Raw genomic sequence first — 26,094 nt, 5'->3', positions numbered from 1 at the left:
CTGGGATCTACTATCACACTGGAACCTACAGGTCCATTTACAAGCTGTGAGTTATTGCATGGTGCTAGGAAGGACAAACAGAGCAACGGGGGGTTGGAAGCCTGATCTGGGTGATCATGGCATTGTGGGACATGAGAACAGTGTGTGGTTTGATGATGAAGTTAAGCATCCAGTGTGTGTGTATGTGTGTGTGTGTGTATGTGTGTGTGTGTATGAAAGTGTGTTTTTGTGTGTGTTTGAGAAGAAGAGCCAGTATGGTCCTGGCACCTCTGACCTGCTACTCCGCTACATCTTTATTTCATGGCTGACAGAGCGCATGCCAACGCCACATATGGAATTCTGCCTGCACCTGATTTATGGCCCTCAGCTGCTCCAGCCACTCCAGCTGCCAGCTGCACATCACATGGAGCTCTTAGAGAAGGAGAGAAGGAGTGAAGTACTGAAAAGGGAGGAACAGTAGAGGTGAAGGAGAAGAGGATAAGACAGAGATATGATAGAGGATGAAATGAAATGGGATGTAAACTGAGAAGCTGAGGGATATTCAAATTTATTTTTAAAAACAGCAAAATCTAACGAGAGAGAGAGAGAGAGAGAGAGTGAGAAAGAGAGAGAAAGAGAGAGAGAGACCCCAACGGTTAAGAAAGTCATCTAAATGCAGCACCCATACTCGCCATTGATCCGAGCCCTGCTAGAGAAAGCAAAATGTTTGGCTTATTTTAGCCAATTAGCTGTGAGAGAGCCTATTGTGTGTGCACTATTGAGCAGTGCTCTGCTGAAAGTGCTTATTGTTGGCACGCTCAATGAGGGATCAATGGCATGCCTGTGATTGGATTAGCCAAGTAATCGATTCAGTGCACTAATATATTAACAGGGTAATTACCACTCTCTCTGAGGGAGAGCGATGCGCCATCATGTTATACTGTTATACTGTAGACGGTACAATCAACACTTACTGCTTAATGCACGTATAAGTGAGCAAGGCTGCTGAGTAGACATAAATTGTAAAGTTGCTTCATGTTGGCATACATTATATAATAATAATAATAATAATAATAATAATAATAATAATAATAATAATAATAATATACATACAAACATGCTTCTTGCATTAAGAAGATGTTTCAGCTATAATGAGATGCTGAAATTAGGCCATGGAAGAGAAATGAAAGTCTTCAATTAGTTAGAAATCTTAATATTCTTCTTATCCCTATATTACACAAGAGTGAACAGAGAATAATATATCTCCTGAATAGAAACTAAGTATGACTGCAGGCTGAACCTTTTATACACCAGTTAGGGCTTAAAGCATCTCCCGTGAGCTGTCACAACCAAACAGTGGAACAATTTATATATATACACACACACACAGTTTCAATATTTTTACACATGTGGCAGGTAGGAAAAAACAACGTCCTTTTGTGCGTTTTTATTGTCCAGCTTAGGGGATTAATTGATTTCTTTTCATATAAATTACAGATTTTTATGTAATGAATGACAATGACTGAGAAAATCTGAGAATTCTGTCTTCACATCATAAGCTGCTAATCACCTGATTCATGCAAGTCTACATATAGAAAATAATAAAATAATAAAACCAAAAAAGTAAAAAAAAATTGCTCCAAACAAAAATAAAATATTAAAAATAAATTAAATTTATATCCCTTTAGTTGCCTTTCCTTATAAATGGACAGTTAAGAGATGTAAAAACTATTTCAAATATTAATATTTTAAAAGAAATTATTTCATATATTTTTCAGAATGATTCAACTCTGAGTAGTAACCATGTTTCTATTTAGCATTTTTACTTCAATGGCACTATTTTAGTTATTTACCCTAACTAGAGACTTTGACACTTTATAAATGAAAGATGTTATTTCAGCATCCTATACTATTTTGGAAGGAACAAAAGAAACCATTGTGGCATCCCATCTCTTCCTCTAATTCAGTGGAGTGAGATTCTGAGCTAAGAGGAATTGAGTGAGCTTCTGGGTGTTTTTTCTTTAATTCAGCAAATCATTCTCAAACACTGTCACGTTTTGGAGCTTCAACACTCCTGTTAACTGTTTAAAGGGACTTTGCTCCTTTGAAGAGCTGTGTCTTTTGTGTGGGGGTGGAGACTGGCTTAGCTGAACTGCTTTGTATTTTCTCTGGGCCTTGTGCTTTTGGCCACCATATGGGGAGAAAAAACAGCCATATAAGTACTTAAGCAAAGTTTATATTTGCCCAGGAATTTTCAGGGCTTTGCTTTACTTTAGTGGAAAAACAATAACCACGCAGACGGGATGCTGTGATTATAAGCACTTATGCAAAGTTCATATTAGCAATGGAAATTTTAACCTTGGCATGTCCATGAAGCTGTAGTCCTACGTAAAGCTTGATGGTTTAGAAATCAACATTCCCCTCCTTGCAACCTCCCCCCCCATCTGCTTTGTGCTTCTGTGCTTCAACATTTGGAAAGTTGTGTGCTGCAGAGCTGGAGAAAAGCTAAACCACAATGACTGTTTTCATCTCTTCCCCAGACTGCTATCAGTTTGTATTGCCCAGAAAACAAGTCATTCAGCAAGTATGTTCAGATGTGACATTTCACAGCAGAAGATGTGCCTGATTTTTTTGTTAACTACAGATCTGGTCATGTTATAGATGCCCATTAAATATCTATTGTTAAAAAGACAGCTCTAAACTGTTGTGCTGTAGATTTATTTGGAGAATGGTTCTGGTCTGTGGTTCTCAACTCTTTTTCCTCTTGACCTACACACCATTATTACTCTACTGCTGTGTTATGTAGAAAACTGGTGGAACTAATCCATCATTTTTTTAATATTAAAGAATTTTAATATGTCTTAGAAATTCTCTAAGTACTGAAAGTGGAAGTAATGACTGCCACTTATACATTGTTAGTAATGACTGAATGTAGTTGATGTCAAGTTTGAAAGTTCAGCAGCGCTGGCGCTGAAGCCACATTTTAGCAACATTTCCAACTAAAACTCGTGCTTCAGAATTACTTGAGACGTTTTATTTGTTCGTTTCCACAAAGGCCTTCTTCACCAAATCATTACATTAACCAGAATGCTTCCTGTGTGAATCACGTCTACTCCTGCTCTTCTATCATATACATTTACTGAAACATAATTGCACGTGTTTGAAATTAAATATATAAATATATCAAATATATCATATATATTCCAAACTGCATTTCTAATGTCTAAAGACAGCAGACTCCATTTTGTTCACATGACTGTTTCAGATTAAATATTTGTTGAAAAATGCTAAATATTTGTTGAATTAACAGTTATTTGAATTTATGTTGTTTAAATTCCTAAAGTTATTATTGATTGAATTCTTAAAACTATTATTGACTGTATTTAATTATTTAAGATTATTTAAGACACTATTAAGGTTTTTTATTTGTTTGTATATTTTTCTGTCTGTTTTTTCTAATTGAGATTTTAGAGTTGAATTGTCAAAATAATTAAAGACTTAAGACACATTTGGAAAAGACTAAAAAACAAATTCATATTTGTTTTTAAAAAAATGATCTGACAACAATATTTTTGTTACTCAATCAACAGTCTGCAAACAAACCGGTGTTTGGTGTAGATATATATATATATATATATATATATACATATATATATATATATATATATATATATATATATATATATATATATATATATATATATATATATATATGTATATATACAATGTATATATATATATATATTTATAATATGTAGTATAATGAATTCAGGATGAATTTTCACACTATCAATTGTAGTCCCTATTTCTTTTTATATTACATCATGGTAAATGTGGTCCATCTTGCTGTTCCGCTCTAACAAAACCTGATTATTAGATTTTCCGAGCCGCCTGTTTTGATTTACTTACGCTGAACTTTTTTATATTGTTTATACTTGAGCCAATTAGCTGCCTGCTTACATCATTAAGTTGCTTTGATAAGAGTGCCAGTGTAAACATGTGCCTTGATATGAATAAGCAAATCTTACTTGAGATTAGAGAACAGATATTTTATTCAATTACAGTTAAACAACTGTTCGTTGTGGTTATTTGCAGATAAGATATGCTATACATAAAATATACTGTATGTCTATTATTGGAACTTTTATCTTGTTATTAAAGAAGTGTGTGTGTGTATGAGTGTGTGTGGGTGGGTGTGTGTGTGCGCGTGGGCAGCACAGCGGTGTTGGGGGGGGGCTTTTCATGTCAGTCTACAAATTCTCACAGACGTATTCTTTTCACACCACGAGCTCCCAATTCTCTACTATTATGTCCTCCAACATTAATGAGAGAAAAAAGCGCACATTATGGCCATTGATGCTCTTCAAATGAATGCTTGTTTTCTGTGTACTGGACCATCTGTCTGGCACCAGACACAGAGAGCCATGGCCACGGCCATCCTCCCTCCTACATCCATCTATTCATGGGGCTTAACCAGGCGTGTGATGGGCCCAGAATACCAACTACTGGGTCTTCAGTGATCCTTACCCAGAGAGTGGGACCTGTGTGTCTCATCCCCATATCCTACCCTTGGAGAGACACCGAGACATGTTGCCACGGCGACTTGGGAGGTCAGAGGGCCTGCGTGAGAGGTGAAGGGGACACAAAGGGATGAGCAAGGGTCCATCTGGACGAGTGACCTGACATAATTAGATATTAATCCTGCACCAAAGTGTTGTGTGTGTGTGTGAGTCTGTAGATTTGGGTACTTTGGGGGGTGGGAGGAGACAGAGAAAGAGAGAGTGTCAGCGCTAAATGCTAAGCTGATTAGCCAGGCATGTGTTTGCTGTTGGGCTGAAGTGGGCTTGGTGCAGTGAGGCGTTGGATGAGTGTGTGTATGCGTGTGTGTAGCGGGGGTGAGCAGTGTCTCTGGTATCATCTGTCTACTTGTTTCAATTGACATTTGTTAAAGGGGAGCCCTGAAGAGACGGATGAAGGAAGAGAGGGATGAAGAAGCAGAAGAAGGAGTGACACTCTGAAATGCCAGGGCGGACAGATGGCGGTATGTGGCTGAGTGGGCTTTATGCCAACCTGGCACACAGATGTCTGACAAGCACAATGTCCTTTAAGCAGGTACAAGACTTAAGAGTTGTGGCAGTGGTTGCCATCTGTGCCCTTAATTCCGCTCACTAATGGTAGTTATGCCAGTAAATGATTTGTTTATTTCCTCCTGCCTCATTTATCCATACCCTCCTACTACAGGTAGTTTTCCTCAAAGCATATTTACCTACATAATTAGACTGAGAATAAAATATTAGAGATGGAGATTAGATGTCCTGTAGTGTGCCATTAGTGATATTAAGTTTATTAACACCATAGCAACGAGTCACAAGGCACTGTCTGCAATGAACTAGTTTGAGTGACTTGATCCAATTTGTTGACCTTAATGTTTGGGGAAAGATATTTGAGGGATGACGTATGGATATCAACAGCAACAGGTCAAAGGAACAAGCATTTTAAATCTGTTTCCCAAATCGTCTGTCCAAGTAATTTTGGTGTTTGCAAAATATATCTGTAGTTGTTTCTTCAGATTACACTGACTTTAGTATTTACACTGGTAGTACTTCAGACTCTGATGAGATTTAAGCAAAGAAAACAAAGAATACACAAAAAGGCACAAATCGGTAGTGTGTGTGTGTGTGCTGTGGTTTTAGATCTTAGATATAAAAACACAATATATATGTAAGAGTTTGGACCTGTAGTGACATTTGGTTGGTTTCCACAAGGAAACCTGCTTCAAAAAATAAATAAACAAACAAACAAACAAAGAAACAGACAGACAGACAGACAGACAGACAGACAGACAAATAAATAAATAAATAAATTAATTAATTAATTAATTAATTTTAAATTACATTTTATTTTCAAAGGCTTGGTTTAGAATTAAATAGACATAGCATTAATTAGCTGCATTAATAATTTTGTCATTGGAAGGTTAAAAGATCCTCATGATGATTGTATGGTGTGTGTGTTAAATTTGTTGGTGTGCTTTTTACTACCTCATGTAGTGAAATGAGGTTTAATTTTCATAAGGAAAACAGCCACAGGCATCACTGCTGAACAATAGCGAGCCTGTTACAGAAAGCAAGAGGCGAGTTAAGCGCTCTCAGCTGTGCTTACAGTGTCAACCTGTTTACCTGCACATTCACACTTGCAGCCTGGGAGCCTTCGTATTTATCTTTGAGGTGTGAAATTTCACTCCTACTTGTTACTACACATATAAACCTTGTACTTAACAGAGACAATGATTTTATTCCAGGCTGTAGTAGGGATGTGTTTTTCTGTCAATGAGGCTGATGGAGAGGTGTGCAGTGACAGAGAGAGGAGTCTATTTGCGAGGAAGCAGCAAGTTATTTAGGATGCTCATGCAAAGACAAAACACAGAGAGAGATGCAGAGATGGAAGTGTCACTTTACAGAGAACGGTCCTGTTTCAATAGGGAGGTTCGTTCACTGAATAGCTTTCAGAAAGTAACAGGCAAATCTCATTACACGCTTTTTTTTTTTTTTGCTAAGTTGTAGAAAATACAGGGAATTGTTAATTACATCATTTTGTGCTGCAGGCTGTAATACAGTGCTGCTGTTTTTACTGAACAGTGAATAGAGGAGTTGGAGGAGGTGTTTCTTTCATAGTAAGAGTGTCTGCCAGCTGTACTCCTACTCTGCTCACATTAACACTCAGCTTGACTCCATGCCCGGCAGGCATAAATCTCAACCTTAGTGCGCTACCTCACCCAGTGCAACAGTTTCAGCTGGGACAAAACAAGAAATAGAAATGTTCAGTATTTTAAATAATACTGTACAGCCTACTGTACAATACCTCTAAAGCCATAACAGTATGTGAAATGGATGTGAAAGTATTGTAGGTAGTGTAAAGAAGAGGTGAGGAAAAAAATCTTCACATGAGACAAATCCCCCCCAACCAAAATATGCCACATGCAAAGTAAAATTTGAAACAGTGTGTTCACTGGTTTAGTTCATGCAAGCACTTCCAGCTGTGTGCATTTATTGCACTTAAATGCAAATGATTTACATTTCACCCAGAACGTCTGGGCAGACGACTGCGCTGCGGTTTTAACTCGGTTTAGGAAAATCCAGTGGGAGTCATTTGGAGAGAGTGGGCACCAAATGATTAATCACGTAATTAATTGAAGAGAATGTACTCCTCTTCTGCTTTCTCTGCATTTCTGGAGACAAAAAAAGTAAAGGACAGTTTCTGTATTTTTGCTGAACTAATTATAGCACTAGTGGCAGTGTATAAGTTCTTTTAGTATTCATTTATACCTGTGCTAACTGTAGATACGGACATTCTCAATTCGAAATCAATTTATCATCCATTTATCAAATCATTCATTCATTTATTTAGACTTCTATATATGTCGTGCTATCTCTTTTTTTTAACTGCACTTAGATTTATTCCAAACCCATGTAGAGGTACAGTGTTTGTAGTTTATTTATTTTGTAATGAACATTCTCAAAAGAATAACTCAATAAAAACCCTAACTTTTTTTTTCTTATCATAAACATTGTGTGCTATCTGATCATTACTGCAAGGTATTTGTAAGAAATTGACCTAATCTTTAAGTAATAATTGGCCTGTCTCTTCTCTCTAGAATTGTCTTGTATATCCCTGTGTTATTTTTCTGACCTAAAAATGTTCTAACTTCAAAATTATGTAATGTAAATTGCACTGATGCATGTCCACTCTGAGGTGCAACATGTGTGTTTTTCCAAGATTTAGATTATTAGGAGCTTTTCATTTAGCTCTGTACATTTGAAAATGCCGACGAAAATAGGACTAGTAATTGTAGTAAATAGCTGTTCGCTTCTGCTTCATTATCAGTCGAGAAATCAAGAGGGTTTTTTCTTTTGTTTCATTTGGCCCCTTTATTGTTTATGCCCTAAAAGACAACTCTCATTTCCAAAGTTAGGTTAATGAGGAAGAGTGTGTGGGAGAGATAATGACATTTGCTCCACTGATTATTATGCCCTGTGCTCTTGATAAAGCCTGTCAGCCAGCCTGCACGTTCCACGCTAAACAACTGAGTTCGCCAAAGGCACCTAATTACCACAAGAGTTGAATATTTAAGATGGGCCATTCTGTTTAACCCATGACATTGTAGACTATTTACTGTCAATAAGAAAACACACACACACACATTTACTTCTGAACATGACACTAACATCTATCTATTATAGCAAACACGGACATTTCAGTGACCGATTAATACCATTCAAACTTATTAGATTGCAGATTTTATTTTTGTTTTTATTAATTAAAAGTTAATTGCATCCATGTGTTTTTGTAGGATTTGCAAAAAAAAATACCATGTGGTGTTTAAGTTCAAAGAAAGTTCCAGTAAATAAAAACACATTATGCCAACATTTTCCAAGGCTGATGGAGGAGCTTTTCATCTTCCTCAGGGGCCAGTGTCAATCTGTTGTTTCAGAACATGTGCCTTAACCCTTGCGGTTCTCCCACATACAGCAGAATCAAAGTTAGTTCAACATGAGGCGAGGCCCCTATTCATCTCTCATAACTACTACCAGACCAGACACACACCAGGACACTATATACACAGTGCAGGGATATTAGAAAAATAACCAGTCGATGTCACTAGTAGTATGGTCATTGTTCATGTGTGATGGCTATAAATAGCAGTAGGATGCAATTTATTAGCTGTCAGTGTGAATTGACATGTGAGTAAACATGTTAATAGGATTCTTGCCTAATAACAACAGAGAGACAAAGGGTTATATGGACCTTAAATGGACAACATTACCATGGATTTTCCATGTTACCAGTATGAGAAGTGTGAAGATGATGTAAATGTGTCCATATCATACAGGGCTTCTATGCTGTCAAGGGACTACACTGTGAAAGAAAAATCACATTCAATACAGATGTGAACGTTAAAAACGATTATGTAAACAATTCAAAATCACATGAATAGTTTTGCCTTAAAATTGCACTAATTTGTTGCAAAAGTGTTTATTTTTAGATGTGAACAAATCTGAAATATAAAACCACATGAAATATTAACATGTAAAAGTAACTGAACTGTTTATAAAAATCACATGTGGAAAAAAATAAAGGTAAAATACACATAAATATTTCATATATAAATCAGGTGATTGATCTGAAACAGATTTTTTAAAATTTTCACAGAAGTTCTATCTCCATAACAAAATAGAAAAATCAGTTCTAAGCTTTTATTGTATGTGATAGTAATTCAGTTTGCTTTCTGTAATTTTAACTCTCTACAAATGTGTTACTTACCTCTGTCTGATGTATGCAAAAACAAATACACAAACACGAACATTCTATTCTTTATTTCCCCCTTTAGTTTTTTATGACATGGTCAGTCGAAAATCCATTTCACTACGCCGTACTGTGTATGCTTGTGTGTGTGTGACAAATAAAATTTGAATTTGAAACACACACACACATACACACAAAGAAAATTAGCTGCATCAGAAAGCGGATCAGCTGATGGTGGTGGAGAGAAGAAGATTAATACTGTGAGTGACGGCTCTCATCTCTACAGAGCGCGTAGTCTGGACTTGGGTTTACAGGGATTACAACAAAACATAACTGTTTATTCAACCTATCTAACCCCTCAACACAATCTGTGTGTGTGTGTGTGTGTGTATCTGTCACAGCTCTTAAATCACAGCAGCCCTATTCTAAATGTACATGTTCAAATATTCATTCAAAATTTTTTACAAAAGTTTAAGGAATCCTGTGCAATGATGTGAATTTTGTGATACATCCTATTATACAGATTATAATTTATATTCTGTGACAGGCAGCATTAAAGGGGTCATAAACATTTATGGTACATGGCATGAACTGTTGTAAAAGCAGCATTCTGATCCTAATTCTTTAAAAAACGAATAAAGAAGAAAGATTTATTTGACTTTAGTGTATGTTCTTACCACAGTAATACAGTCTTTGCTGTTTCGCCTCGATTCATTTAGCTTGGGCTTTGCAGCTGCAGCGTGCTTCAATACATAATTTGTTGAGTTATATTATGGGATATGGTCTTGTCTTCTGGGGGCTGACTATGGCTATGAATCTGGATGTAGGTGATCCCAATGCATCAATTTTACTATGGCTCAAGATTTTCCTTTGTGATTAACACACATTCCATTCATGCAGACCTCTCTTTGGAAGAATGCAACATTCCAGCACATCAAGCTCCAGTTTTGTACACATCTATCATCAATACGAGTGTGGTGAGTGTCAGAGTAACACAATTTGGCCATGAGAAAACATTTCCTGTCATATGTCGATTACTTTTAAAAATCATTTCCTCTGCCAGGAGCAGACAAAATAAACAAATCAGAGCTAGAGGTAAAGGTGGACGGTAAGAGCTGTGGGACAGGAGCATGAGTTGTGTCATTGATCTCCCTTTTTTCTCCTCTCTGAACCTTAGGTCACAAGTCAGACATGATTTATTGAGTACTGACCTACTCATCTGCGAGGTCTGCTATGCCCTTTTGGACTAACACCATCCGTTTCAAAGGACCTGTGCAGTTGTGGCGGCGACACTGGCCCGGTCTGCATGGTCACTCAGCACGAGGTCAGGAGGTCAAAATGGAGGCCAGTGAAACATGGGCTGTTGATTTGAGAGGCTGGAAACTAAACCCAATAAACTCCCCTTTGTGATCTTTTAGCTCATTTTATTTGTTACAAATTAGCAGGCTGAACAGATGTATATCAAAGCAATCTGAGCATATATGTAGTAACATTCTTTGATAATTTACCATGGAATTTATTCAGTTAACTTTAATTTGTGCTAATTGCTCAATATAAAAAGATTTTTAAAAAAAACTTTAATAAACAGTACTGCTATTAATAAATAATTGTTTGAGCTGATATAATTTTCCATATGTTGTTGGCTTTTTGAGTGAAGACAAATAAGTCAAGAATAAGATTTATGACAAAACATAAAGTTGTGTTTATAATCATGTCACATGTGTAATAATGAAATACCTGGCTCTAGCACATGCCTCTTAAGGTCTTGCATTGGCATGAACTTTCTCAGGTCAGACCAAATAAGTTCAGTTATATTAAATATATTACAGCATTGATTATATATAGGAACATTAGTAATGCTATAAAGTTATGAAAAGGCAATAGGAAATATTTTTCAACAATATTTGGACACAGAGTAATGAAAATCATCCAGCCCATTTATCAGTTCAGTGTGCTTGATACTGTTGCTATGGTGATCTAGTCCATGCTTACCACATGGTGAGGTGAACGCATGTGAAAGATTAGGTAAACCTGACATTTAATTGTGTCTGATTTGGTTAGAAGGAATTTCGTCGTAGATGTTACCAAGTGATCAAGAGAGAAAGCATTAAAATCAGATTCTTATTTAAATTCAATTTGAATGGAAATAGAAAGAGAACAACTCAAGCACTTAGATATAGTTATCATTAAATCTTCTTCTTTATGATTTATTTATGAAGAAAATAAAAGGTTTGCAAATAAGTGCTTAGCTGACAAATGCTGAAAGGATATACTCTGAAATTACTTCAAATGAGCAAAAAGGGTGGGGGGGGCGGCAAGTCAACAAACTAGCTGAAGTAAGAAAGAGACAAGAGAAAACCTGATTTTTTTCTTGATCTATACTTTTTAGCCTGGATGTGCATGTGTGTGTGTACTCTTGCTGCCCTCGTGGCCCTCATGGACCGGAAAACCAAGGGACAGTGATGTTTATGAAAAGAAAAAAAAAGAACTCTGAGCTGTCCAGCACCATGCTAAATGAGACGCGTGACTCATCAGATGAAACAGGGGATTAGGTGGTAATGATCTGGCAAATGGTTTTGAAATTGTAATTATCTACCCTGTGCCGTTGTGCTTAGGTTTTGTGTGTGGGTGGGGGACATGGGTGTAAGAGAGAGAGAGGGAGAGAGAGGGAGAGAGAGAGAGAGAGAGAGATAGAGAGAGAGAGAGAGAGAGAGAGATGAAGGTTAAAATGTAAAGGATTTTATCCGAGCAAGTGATTCTTACCTAAAAAAAAGCATGAAAGTTCCCTGCTATGGAGTGGTGTTATCAGTATTGTCGCGATGAATATAGCAGGCTTCGTCATTGAGCCATTGATCTTCACTAAGTGTAGACAAAGAGGATGCTGAGCAAAGATTGCTCTCGCTCTGCTCTCTCTAGCGTAAACACTTGACCTGACCAATCACTATGTTACCTGTGCTACTCCCCTCAGCAGTGCTTGAGCACTTTAGAATGTGCTAAAGAAGAGCCTCAGAAAGCCCTCTAAAGCCTCCCAGGTGTATTATATTTCAAATATGGCACAACACTGTGAAGTAATGCATATTCATTCTCTCACTGGCCATTTTATCCATGTCCCGGACCAGCAACGTATTTTAAAACATGTGCAAAGAACGTTCAGGTGGTCTCTAAAAAGGCTGTTACTTTTTGTGAAGAACTTATCTGAGGTCTTATGCGAGCTTCTTTTTTAAAAAATCATATTTTACATGTTTTCCTCCTACTTATTCCAATATCAGTGGTATGTCATGGTTAAGTCAGCAGTGCTCCAATCCTAGAAATCCTTCTCAAAACAACTGCAGAAATCTCACATTCTTAGGAGCAATACTTCCCAAGATAAGTTGGCTAAGACAAGGATTTAAAAATCAACTCATGCATGAAATGAAGTGTTGCTTTATTTTAATGGTTGACTGCCACCTCATGCATAGTGTTAAACTGCACGTAGACTGAAAATTGGAGGACTACTACCATCTTGTGGATGGCTATCTAAAAACAATGGTTGTGTGTCAGTGCAAATATACCTACTGTTCAGAAAACTAAAATAATATAGCATATAAATATAGGAATGTTTGTTTAAAATGTATTATTTAATTGATATAATTTTGTGTTAAGAGAAAGGTGTGCTAAGGACCAGTATCTAGTTTTGGTCTCCCTAGCTCCTTGCTATGAACAGGTGCTTCTCTCATCATCATTTCTCGTTCCTCTTCATTACTGCCCAGTGGAGCAATAATAAGCTTATACAATTGCGTGTGTGTGTGTGTTTGCGTGTGTGTGTGTGTGTGTGTGTGTACAGAGGGTCTTCCAATAATTATACTCCTCCAGCAATAAATGCACAGTTCAAGGAAATAAATAGTTTTTTTTATATTTTTTATATTTTTACTCTTATATACTGCTGAAGGATCTACATGAAGTTACTCACCATCTTAAGACATGTTTCTGATATCACCACTGTACTATGTGATTGTAAAATTAAAACCATCTGCTACATGATCAGGAAATGAATTCCCTGGCTGTGAGCATGGGTATATAAATTAAAACATACTATCCACCTTTTATATACCAATTAATATATTTACTAACAATAACAGAGGTGTAGTAGGTGCTTAGTAGTTAATGATTTCAGTCTAATATAGTGATTATAAGTCTTACAGTAAATGTGTGCTGAGAACTGCCACACACAGTTGTAGTGTAAAACTGTATAAAGTGTCTTATATTGCCAAACCAGCATTAACTTTGGTTAATTAAAATTAACTTTAGTAATTTAAGTTACAGTAGCTCGTCTGTTGGATCGGACCACATGGGCCAGCCTCCGCTCCCAAGGTGCATCAATAAGCCTTGACTGCCCATGACCCTGCCTCCTGTTCACCTCTGTTCCTTTCTTGGACACTTTTGATAGATACTGACCACTGCAGACTGGGAACACCCCACAAGAGCTGCAGTTTTGGAGATGCTCTGATCCAGTCATCTAGCCATCACAATTTGGCCCTTGTCAAACCCGCTCAAATCCATACGCTTGACCATTTTTCCTGCTTCTAAGACATCAACTTTGAGGACTAAATGTATATCCCATAATCCCATCTATTATGTAAATGAGGCAAGTATTGTACTTGAGCTGCAAATGCATCAATACTGTTTTAATACTTTCACTAAGGACTTTTACATTGACATTTTTCTTAAAGGCTTTCTTTCCCAGATCTTATTGGTGACACTAAGCAGATTAGCCATGAAGAAAAGCCCTGTACCAGGATCTACAAATGTCCCCTCTACAGTCTTCATGAACGTACTGTTCGCATGCCATACTGGGTGACTTTTAATTAAAATGTGACTTTGCATCTAGAATGCTAATTAACCTCACAGTGATAATCTTCTTGAAACTAACAAACAAACAGGGATTGAGTAAAATCCAGAATTCCTGATTGAAGAGTAACATCCTAATGAATCCAGGCCTGGACTGATTTGATGGAATAAAAAAGGAGAAGTGCAGAAAAAGAGAAAATGTGAAGATGGAGGATGACAGATGTTATCAGTCTTTGCTTTCATCTTTGATTGAAGGTCAGGCTATTTTATTATTCATTTTATACTTTGCTACAAAACACCCTGATGTCAAAATGCTGATTATCAAGTGTGAATTACATGAATTAATTATGCACATCAGTAAACAGTAGTACTGATATAAATGCCTTTCTGGATAATAATTTTGCCAGTTGAAGTCCTGGAGTAGTCTTCTGCAATATCGCACATCCACACGGTTTTGAAACATAATCAGTTCATTAGGATTAGGGAACAGAACTTCACAAAACTGACTACAGGAAATCTGAAGGCAGTACAGTTAATAGTGCTGAAAGATAACAATGTTGTCTTAGATTTTTGTTACATGTTAAAAATATAAGGTGAAACCTTTAGACTGTATTTTTCTTTTTCTTTGGTTTTCTTCATAAAAAAAAGACGAATAATTATATTCAAGTGACTCAACTCAGGGGGTATGGTGGCTTAGTGCTGCTTGCTGTGCACCTCTGGGGCTGGGGGTTTGATTCCTGCCACTGCTCTCTGTGCATGGGGCATGTTCCCCCTCTGCATTCTGGACTTCCTCAGTCAAAAGACAGGTGTTATAAGTGGATTAGCGTTTCTAAATTGTGTAATTGTGCCTTGTGATGGTTTGGCACTATGTTCAGGGTGTCCTGTGCTTTTGTGTCCCCAGGGACAGGCTTCAGGCTGTGACCTAGATAAGTGGTACAAGATATGGATGGATGGACATAAATCAATTCAAAGCATATTTCATTTCAGCTAATGGTTTTATTGTCTTTGCTCTATATAACAATGAATATAATGATGAATCTGCTAAGCAATATAGCTTAAATGAAAAATAATAACACCATTCCTAAGCAGTGTTATAATAAAGCTATTAGTGATAAATGACATTTAAGACTTACATATTTAAGGCTATGCATAATCTCACAGATTTACCAGTGCTACAAGATGAATGGAATTGCTGTAAAATCAACACTATAATTTTATGATATTTGCATTTCAGTGCAACTTAAATCAATTTACAAAAATATGACACCTTCCAAATAATAATAAAAAAAAAAGAAATCATGGGTGACAGAATCTATATGGCACAATCTATAAAGTTTATATAAGGAAGAAAAAGCATTATAAATTGTTACCAGTTTCATCCATCCATCCATTGTCTATACCCGCTTTATTCCTAATTATGGTCACGGGGGTCTGCTGGGGCCTATCCCAGGGCACATTGGGCAAAAAGGCAGGGGAACTCCCTGGACAGGTCACCAGTCCATCACAGGGCCACATATAGACAGACAACCACACACACTCACACTTATGGACAGTTTAGAAGTACCAATCCATCTAATTTACATGTTTTTTGTACTGTGGGAGCAGTTTCAGGGATTTCTTAATATTTAGAAATGGTTTAATTTAAGCGATTTTATTGAGGCAAAATCTGTTTAAATATAGCTTTACACCAGAGGGCGCTTTTTATTATGTGCCGTGTCGTCATATCTCCGCGACGTTTCTTTAGAACAGCAAAAACAGTGACGCGAATCGGTGCGCCTGTGGTAGCTGCACCTTAGCCGGTGCTAACGTTATTAAATGTAGACGTAAGTTATAAGAATGACGTTTATAAGACGGAATGTACTTGTATGTCCGTTTTCTGTAGCTGCTTATTTGGATTAAAAACACTTGGCCGGTCTGAGAGGACTGGCGAGTTGCTGCAACTGTGCAGAATGGTAGCTGTAGGATGGGGAAATGTTCCAACTTTTCAGGCTTTGAGGAAGAAACATTTCGTCATCCTCAGCTTGACATTTCCGCTTGAGTAAAGTTATTGCTGTAGTTTGCCGTGAAGCTTGAAATCTAACGCTGTAATTGCAGTGGTTCTTCTGAATTTGAGCTGTTTTAGAGGAGCAGAGATGCTGAACGTGCCCTCGCAGTCTTTCCCTGCAGTGAGTTCACAGCAGCGGGTCGCTTCCTCCGGCCAGCCCAGGAACAAGGTCTGGATCTCCCTGTAATTAGTGTGCTGCTTGTTGTCATCATGTTTCTAACAGTCTGGCTTCTGATTTTGTTTATATAATCCCAGTTGATTCCAGCTTGTTATCTGTCAACAAGTTCCAGTTTACTCAGCTTACTCAGCTTTTCCCCTGTGCCTCAATTTCAGAAGAGACTTAACTGAGAATGCTTGTGTTTATTCAGGTGGCCCTAAAGCCAGGTCATAGTCTTATGGACTGGATAAGGCTTACTAAAAGTGGCCGTGATCTGACTGGACTGAAGGGGAGATTGATCGAGGTGACAGAAGAGGAACTAAAGAAACACAACACAAGAAATGATTGTTGGACATGTATAAGAGGTGAGGCCAAATGAAACAAAAATGTTAGACAGGCATTCTTCTTAAAAAGCCATTTAGTGCTGGTGACTGCTAGTTTTTTTTTCTTATTTTTCTTTTTATGATTTTATGATATGATTAAACAGTTTTTGTACATTGTTTATGGCACATGGTTCAGTTCCACCCTTCTGAACAGTGCTTTCAAAATAGTGCTATATACACTGATCAGACATTACATTATGAGCACTGACAGGTGAAGTGAATAACACTGATTATCTCCTCATCATGGCACCTGTTAGTGGGTGGGATATATTAGGCAGCAAGTGAACATTTTGTCAACTATGAGAAGAAGGCAAGCCGGTGGAGGCAGTGTTGTGCTGGGTCCTGCCAACCATGTTGATGTTACTTTGACACGTGCCACCTACCTAAACATTGTTTCAGACCATGTACACCCTTTCATGAAAACGCTATTCCCTGGAGGCTGTGGCCTCTTTAATGCGCCGTGCCACAAAGCAAAAATGGTTCAGGAATGGTTTGATGAGCACAACAATGAGTTTGAGGTTTTGACTTGGCCTCCAAATTCCCCAGATCTGTGGGATGTGCTGGACAAACAAGTCCGATCCATGGAGGATCGATCCATACCTCACAACTTACAGGACTTAAAGGATCTGCTGCTAACATCATGGTGCCAGATACCACAGCACACCTTCTAGTGGATCTAGTGGAGTCCATGCCTCAGCGGGTAAGGGCTGTTTTGGCAGCAAAAGGGTGACCAACTTAATATTAGGCATAATGTTGTGGCTGATCGGTATATATTTTAATTAAGTCGAGTGTGGTCTGACCAGCTGTCAAAACACAGGCTTAGCTGGTCAGACTGGTTGACCATCTTTGTCATCTGGCAAGTCATTTTTCACTTTATTACGACTTGAATAAATTAATGAATAAATATTTGAAATGTCCTTAATGTTGAGTTATTTACTTAGAGCTAACATTTCTGTGATGTTGCATTAGTCATATTTACATTATTCATGGTATTTGGCAGATACCCTTATACAGACTGAATTACATTTATATTGTTTGTACTTTTGAGCAATTGAGGTTTAAGGGCCTTGATTAAGGGCCCAGCAGGGGAAGAATGGTGGTCTTGGGAATTGATCTCACAATCTTCCGATAAGTAGTCCTACACCTTAAGCACTGAGCTACCACTTTACTGCATTATATTTAATCATTTAGCAGATGCTTTTATCCTGAACAAATTGCATATAAGGAAATACAAGCAAAACAGTATATTAATCTGAGGACAAAACAAATAGTGCTATCATACAAGATTTTTAATTGAGTGCTACATGTTCAAAGTGCACACAGTAGCATTCACTCAGAAAGTCTTTGCTTTACCAGCTAGACCAGCTCATGCTGTGTATCAGCAGCTGGTCAGATTAAGATGGTTTTTTCATCTGGACCTTCCAGCTGTGTTCAACAATCCTGACTTGACTCCATCAGCAGCTGTTTGATAAATCATAAGGATCAGCTTGAGCCCTGCTAACTCTGTGTGTTTTACTACAGGTATGGTGTATAATGTGAGTGCATACATGGATTTTCACCCTGGTGGGGAGGAGGAGCTGATGAAGGCAGCTGGTATTGATGGCACTGACCTGTTTGACCAGGTAAATAACATGTTGCGAAATGGTTGTAACACAAAGTGTACACATTCCCCAAACTGATTTTGTGTATCGTGCTGTGCTCAACTGTTTAGCAGATGGAGTGTGTGTGTGTTTCTGTACAAGAAGTATTGCTTCTGTAAAGTTTAACACTAAGTGGCGCAGCAATGAATTATGATTGCGTAAACATTTACAGATAGTGTTGAGACCATGTGCTCTATGTCCAATGACAGGTCCACCGTTGGGTGAATTATGAGTCCATGTTGAAAGAGTGCCTGGTGGGCAGGATGGTGGTAAAGGCCAGTACAGCAATAAAAGGTACAGACCAATCATTTTTGAAAATATCTTTTAGCTAAATGACCAACATTACATAAGGACATAGGTTTCCACTGTCCAGTTGTATGTGGACCATTCCCGAACTGTTGCCACAAAGATGGAGGTACAGAATCATGTAGAATGCCTTTGCATGCTATAGCATTACAGTTTACCTTCACTAGAACTAAGGGCTAAAAACATGCACATCATGACAATGCCTCTGTGAACAAACTGAGTCTGCACAGAGCTCCTACCTTAGCTGATCATATTTTGGATGAACTGGAATGCCGATCACACTCCAGGCCTCCTCACCTGACATCAGTAACTGACCTCACTAATACTCTTATGGGTGAAACTCAAAAGCCATGCTCCAAAATCTAGTGGTAAACCCTTCCAGAAGAGTGGAATTTACTATAACAGAAAAGAGTTAGCAAAAATCTGGAATGAGATGTTTAGATAGCACATGGTTGTGATGGTCAGACTTTTGGTAATATAGTGTATGCTGTGTGTCTATAATTTGTAAGTTTAATGAAACATCCACATATTTTTAAGCCATGCATAAATGCAACATCATAAAAGTTTTCAGTCTGTTATTGAGTGCTGATTTTGTAATAGTTGTATGATCAATGTCATTAATTAGGATATGACTATACACCTCACAAAATTACAAGAGTTACAAATGACGTTTTGCTGTGCAGCAGTTTTGGTGGCTAATGAGATGTTTGTATGCTCCCACAGCACAGCCACAGAAAGCTGAGAACACCCATCTGAATGGTAAGAATGCAAGCATGCATTTGAGGAATATTAAGTATTTAGGTTTAAATATTAGTTGTAAATGTCTGGATAACTGATAAATGAAGGTGTTCCTACATCATAAACAAACATTAAGCATCCAGTTGCTCTTTAATGAGAGCTGATTATCTGCATTTTAGGTCTTGGTCCTCCTGCTACTTTGCTGTTGAATTCAGCAGCAGCTGCTCCAGTGCCGAAAGACAATCGCCCTCGGTATGCTGAAATTTCATTCATCAGAATTTATCCAGGTTGATTAGGCTTCTGTATGCTTTTACTTGCTTATAAAAAATCCTGTTGATTCCAGTGAGGATCTTTTAGCTTTATTGAACACTTGAATTAGTCTTATTAGCTGTAAGTAATGAATGTGTTTAATTAAGGATTTTAGATTTGTAAGCATGGTCCAGAAAAAAATATATATATTTTTCCCCTTCTTTTTTATAGATATGACTGGTTCCAGACAGACGAAACTGTTAATATTGTTATTTACACCAAGCGTAAGGTTGGACTGTTTTCATCGTGCCAGTTTACTATAACAATGTTGTTACGATGTGAAAGGCAGCTCACTTCTCATGTTTCAACCTGCTCTCTTTCATTCTCTGTGGCTTCTCTGTCATCCTCTTGCCCATCTCCCTCCTTCCCCTCTGGGTCAGATTCCTAGATCTGGTTGTACAGTAGTGGACCTTCAAGGAAACATTCTGCGGATAGAGCTGCTCTTAGGACACTGGTCATATCTACTTCACTGGAGTGAGTTGCGTGATCTTCATTTCTGCATTCAAAATGTACACAACACTTACCACCATTCTGGGGTTTGTGAAACTGATAGGAAATCACATTAACTATGTTTACGTTAAAATAATGTGATGTGATTCTGGTGCTAATTTGTTGTTTGGTGCCTTATTTTATTTATTCCTGTGACAGATTATATATCATAGTATTACACTGTTGAGTGGAGTTTAATAGGAGAAAGAAATGTCAGACATAAGTAATGACTCCTTTTTGCTGTTGGCTCCTAAAAACAGAATAGCAAGAGCTTTGTATATCACTCAACATTTTACAGTGTTCAAAAAGAAAGACGAAGCAGAAAAAGTGGGGAAAGCAGACAGGTCTCAAAGTTAGAGAATCTGAGAAATCTGAGTTGAATTGGACATTACAGAAGGTAGTACTGCAAATATTTGACTTCTACAGCTAGTGATCTGTGATATGATGAGCAGGATGGTGTTGTCACCAGAATTAGTGTAACGGAGGCCAGCAGTAGGTGCTGTGCAGGTAAACCTCACTCCCCTGATCTCAAGAGGCGAGCTAGCGACTGACGCTAGAGGCTGTAGCCTTTAGCCTCCTTGTTAGAGGGCCTGCCTCCCATGCTGGAGACCTGCTCGGAGCAGTTGCGAGTAGCATGAAAGGTAAAGCTATGGAACATGATCTACTTGAACAGAGTGACCAAGATGAGGAGGTGAGACAGATTAAAGGACGAAAGAGCTGCTGCATCACTCTGTTAAGCTAGAGTTTATTGCTTTCTGGCATCACTGTTCACAAGTAGTCGAAAGGCAATTTGGGTAATGTGGGAAACAGTTAATGGTTAACATTTTAAATAAAAAAAAACGCAATTCTACTCAAAATTACATTACAAAATACATTGAATGCCATTCAAAACCACATTGTAATTGTATAGGTTGATATGCAACTTGGACCCAGCATAGTTGTATTATATCTTTATATACAGTATTTAATGTGTTTTCAGATCTTTCTTATGAAGTAGAAGAAAATGTTGATGGTAAGTAATCCTTTTCTTATTTTAATTATATTACTTATGTGTGAAATGGCTCATGTCTGAGGTTTGTTAGAGCAGAAGTCCAGAGTATGGACAATGAAAACCAGCCTTAAAGAGTCTCATTAGCATGGATTTTATACAAAACCTACCTTAAGTTAAAATATTCACTCTAAAATTCATAACCTCAGTATACTCAAACTATCATCAGTACCTGAAGTTAGATTTGATGTGTCCTGACAGTTTTCTCTTGTTTTTTTTTTTGTTTTGGCAGTTCAGACAGTGAGTTCAGTAGGGAAGGTGGAGGTGTGCCTGCACAAAGTGCCCAAAGCCAAGTGGACACAAGTGGGTCAACCCCTAGAATCCCATGACTCATTTATTCAGAGTAAACAGCGGGGTAAGTCAGCTGCCTGTCCTCTGTTACATGCCTGACAAAACTGTCATTAATCAATAACTCTGTGTGCACATCTGTTGAGTGAATGCAGCTGTGAATTTTATGTTGGAAATGTAGGACTGTTCTACAGAGACTGTGTATTGGTTTCGAAGAAAGAAGTTACACATGACACACAGCTCTTCTGTTTCCGGTTACCTCCTGGAGCACACATGCACATCCCTGTGGGGAGACATGTCTACCTCAAAGCTTCCATTCAGGGTAATTCCTCAAGTACTATCTCAACTTATCCCCAGTATATAAATATGTAATTGAGAATTAGATCTATACTTATAGAAACTGTACTTAACCAAGTTAAACATAACTTACATAAATGTATGTTTTCTTATGAACAGGCGGCGATGTTGTAAAGCCCTACACACCAGTAGACCAGGTGCTCATGCCCCAGATTCACTCCAGCAACACACTGAGCTCTGCAATCTATCTGATGATTAAGGTCTATCCTGATGGAGTGTTCACACAACATTTGGGCAACCTTGACATCGGTGTGTGTGTATGTGCGCATGTGTAGTGTGTGTAATATTTGTAGTGTGTGTGTGTATTGTTAATCCTGGTGATTTTACTGTACCTATTTAACAACATGAATGGTAGAATTCATTATGTATTGTCTATTTAAGAACTTTCATACACTTCATTACAAGTATTTAGTCTAAAAGCAAGTAAAATGTAAATTTAAAGTTGTATGTATTTATGATCATACATTTACCTGTAAATTGTTTGTTGTCTGTCAGGAGCCTCTGTGTCCATGAGCGGTCCAGAGGGTCCCTTTACAGTCAGGAGTCTACATGATGTCACTCATTTGTACCTCTTAGCTGCTGGCACTGGTTTCACACCCATGGCTCGCCTCCTCTGCCTAGCCTTACAGGACCTCCCTTCTGTCAGGTTGGGTGGAATTACCTAACTTTGCAGCACTTTTTAGGGATAACTTTAGTACTTTTTTTTTTTTTTTTTTTTTTTTTTTTTTAGCCTTGTTTCATCATTTATTATATAACTTTAATATAAATATAAACATAAATAAATATAAATATGAAGTTCACTATGAAAAACACTAGGTCGTATATATATTACCTTTATGTGTCACGTTATAAGAAAATAATAAACTTTAAAAATGACAGATTTTGTTTTTAATAACCTTGATCAAATATCTCTTATGCAGAGTATTTAAAAGACTAGCTATGGATTTATCTTTAAAACTATTTTCTAGTTAATAGTGCAATTTTTTTTATTTAAATAAATGAACTCTTTCCATTTTTAATATGTTAATAACAGAAATTTACTGTTACAAAAAAAGTTCCACATTGAAGATGATGTGATTTCTCATATATGTATGGGTTTTTTTTTTTTTGAGTTGTGCACAGCACAGTCAGTTTCCTGTGTTTAATAATGTTTCCCCTTCTCAGAAAGACCAAGCTGATTTTCTTTAATCGTCAAGAGAGAGACATCCTGTGGTACTCTCAACTGGAGCAGCTGTGTGCAGAGGAAGCGAGGTAAAGTCTTTTCACTCCAGTTAATAACTCAGTAATAAGCAACTTGTTGCATGTTCCATTTACTGACTGCAAATAAGAACCAATAAGCTGTGCACACATCGCTCATACTAACATTTGCGTCATCACAGAAGCACTTAATCCTGCCTTTTGACAGATTTCAGGTTGAATACGTTCTCTCAGAGCCTGTGGGCTCATGGACAGGTAAAGGAGGACGAATAGACACCACTATGCTGCAGACTTTCCTGGAAAGACCCGAAGACTCCAAGTGCTTTGTGTGTGTGTGTGGGCCAACTGGTTTCACTGAGCTGGCAGTGCAGTAAGTATTGTGTCTGTAATCTTTTGTGTATGAAGATTTTAACACTGAACTACATTATTATTAAAGAATTATACATAATCCTAGAAATCAATAGCTTCTCCAAGAGGTTCTGCTGTAACAGATGAACATAAAAGTAATCAGATTTAACTGCTGTCAGGTTCTTTTAAAAATAGTTTGTCACTTTTTCTAACCACCATGCATATGTCATATCTTTATCACCTTTCAGGCTGGTCAAGCAGCAGGGATTCAGTGAAAAGGAGATTCATGCTTTCAAGAGTTGAGTCCTAAAGAGTTAGTACTAGAGATTTCTATGCATCACAGACTGCACAGACCTTTTGTAACTCCCAGTGACTGATTTGAGGTTGGCAAACAGCGATGTTGGTATTTAACAGTGCTCCTGTCTGATGTGTACGATCATCTGGAAATCCTATGCACGTACTTCATCTAAGCATTTCCGGGGCATACTTCTGTCATGAGCCGCTCTTATTTCACCTGTAAACTCTTGAAGGAATTTTCCATCTTTAGTTGTGGCATATAGCACTGCCAGTTTTTGTCTATTTATATTTTATCCAACAAATGCTTTTTTGTTGTTGTTATGTTTTGTTATATGGAATGATCATGTTGATTTGACTAAATATATGTCACTCTGAGCTAATGCAGCCACTGAATGCTAATTCCAGATGTATATGAGTCTGTTTAAAATGTTAGCCAGAATCAGTTGAAACGTTAACTGTGCAGATTCTTTATAGTTTGGTTTGGTATTCAGCAATTTATTTTTATTTATTATTTTAACTTAAACATGCCATTACATCAGAAAAGGCCTAACTGGTAACCGAGATCTTGAGTGTGAAAGTGGTTTCAGAAACGCAAGGTTATTTGTTAGACAGGTTTTAATTTCAACTAGCTGAACACTGAAACAGTAGAACCACTCAAGCGGAGACAACAAATGTCTTAGCTTTTTGTCTTTTTCTTTTGATTGGACTGACTCGGGCTTGTCTTACCCGAGTCTCCAGATTAGTCTTTTGTCAAGTGAGACAGTTTTACGAACATTATTAGGTAGCGGGATCTCTCTGATTTAGCAGGACTCTGACGTTGGTGCAAGGAAGGTGGAATTGTACACAAAAAAATCACAATAAAATTATATTTAAAAAGATGGTGGCCTGATGTTTTTTAGGTAAGAAGGACAGCATTCAAATGAGTCATCATTAATTCAGTTCAGTGTATTTGTATAGCACTTTTAACAATGGACAGTGACAAAGCAACTTTACAGAAGTATAGAAACATAGAGAAAAACAAATTATAAAGTTTAAAGTTAAGTTACTAATGAGCAAGCCTGAGGGTGACGGTGCCAAGGAAAAACTCCCTGAGATGATATGAGGAAGAAACCTTGAGAGGAACCAGGCTCAGAAGGGAATCTCCTCCTCATTTGTGTGACACTGGACAGTAAAACATTATGTTAGGGTTACAGTGACATTAGGTTAATGTTAGGGTAAAAATTATTATTCAGCCACACAAGCATTAGTGAGATTGTGCACTGTTGTTGGGTGAGGAGGCCTGGAGCACAGTTAGCGTTCCAGTTCATCCAGTTCACTGAGGTCACTGTCATGCCCGAACAGATTTGGGACTCTTAGTTCCAATGAAGGGAAACTGTAATGCAACAGCATACACGAACGTTTTTTAGGCAGTCATAAGACCCAAATACTGTAAGTGTGCGTTGGCTCTATAGTGTAAATTCACCAGAAGCTTATTATTCGCTGATAAACAATCAACTCTAACAAAAATACGAAATATATATTTTAAAAATTAAATCGTTTATAAAAGTATAACTTAAACCTCTGGGGAGCTTTACGATCACCCGCGGTGGTGTCCAGAAGATGGCAGTGTGTGTTAATATCATTTAATACTCGGGACAGCTAAGGAAGAAACCAGTGGCCGGTGTTGCCAGATCAGCAGCAAACACTCGGTGCTGGAGTTCTGTGAACTGCAGGTCATAATACCTTATAATACGTTATAATGATTTATAAAGTGTTGTAATAAAGTGTTGGGTGGGGGAATGGTGAATTAACTAAAAAATAGGGTAATAGGAATTGCTCATGTATGGCAAATATATGTAAAGTGTCATTTTGCCTACAGTGTAAATGTATGTTATGTTCTCATGTTTGTAACAACCTTCACAGAAATAAAGCATAAATAAACACTATCAATACTACATCATTTGTACCTTTATTGTTTATCTTTGTGCAAAAACTTGTTTTGTTTTGGGTTTTTTTTTTTTTTTTTTAAAGGAAAATAAAGGCTGTAAAAGGTACATCAGTGGTCTAGAAGGTCCAACTACCTTCCAAGTTTCCGGGTAAAATATAAACTATAAAATAAACTAATACAAAATAAAATATAAAGTGCTCACTAAAGGTACAAAAGATGTTCCCTTGATGTTACCACTCCAGCAACAGTACAGTACAGCTGGTGTCTTTATTTCTGTCAGTGTTTTTACATTTATGTTAATATATATAACACAAAATAATATTAAGTGCTTAGTTAAATAATCTGCATGATTTAGGAACCTTTTCCTTTTCCTAAAAATAAAAAATACAATTTATTTCAACCTGGCTGTATTGATCTCTGGCTATTTAATTTTTTTTTTTTTGTCTCACAGACCTGGCAA

The 26,094-nt window shown here is 37.4% G+C and overlaps 1 protein-coding gene across 2 annotated transcripts; it reads left to right on the top strand.

Moving 5' to 3' along the window:
- Positions 1–15,845: 15,845 nt before the first annotated feature.
- Positions 15,846–24,585, top strand: LOC131360332 (cytochrome b5 reductase 4). 2 transcript variants are annotated; one of them, XM_058400661.1, is made up of 16 exons: positions 15,846–16,319; positions 16,519–16,672; positions 18,212–18,312; positions 18,540–18,624; positions 19,360–19,395; positions 19,554–19,626; positions 19,855–19,912; positions 20,064–20,157; positions 21,152–21,184; positions 21,453–21,575; positions 21,690–21,830; positions 21,965–22,114; positions 22,361–22,511; positions 23,030–23,116; positions 23,271–23,432; positions 23,659–24,585. In XM_058400661.1, exons 1-16 carry the CDS (start codon positions 16,239–16,241, stop codon positions 23,711–23,713), a joined length of 1,584 nt encoding a protein of 527 aa, XP_058256644.1. In that variant the 5' UTR covers positions 15,846–16,238; the 3' UTR covers positions 23,714–24,585. The 2 variants fall into 2 exon arrangements, with proteins under 2 accessions (XP_058256644.1, XP_058256655.1); XM_058400672.1 differs by lacking the exons at positions 15,846–16,319; positions 16,519–16,672 and adding an exon at positions 17,221–17,390.
- The last annotated feature ends 1,509 nt before the right edge of the window (positions 24,586–26,094 follow it).

This window comes from Hemibagrus wyckioides, linkage group LG01, assembly GCF_019097595.1.
Source record: "Hemibagrus wyckioides isolate EC202008001 linkage group LG01, SWU_Hwy_1.0, whole genome shotgun sequence".
In the NCBI taxonomy this organism is placed as follows: domain Eukaryota; kingdom Metazoa; phylum Chordata; class Actinopteri; order Siluriformes; family Bagridae; genus Hemibagrus; species Hemibagrus wyckioides.
The sequence above is the reverse complement of the archived record's forward strand: the minus strand, read 5'-3'. Positions and strand labels throughout refer to the sequence as shown.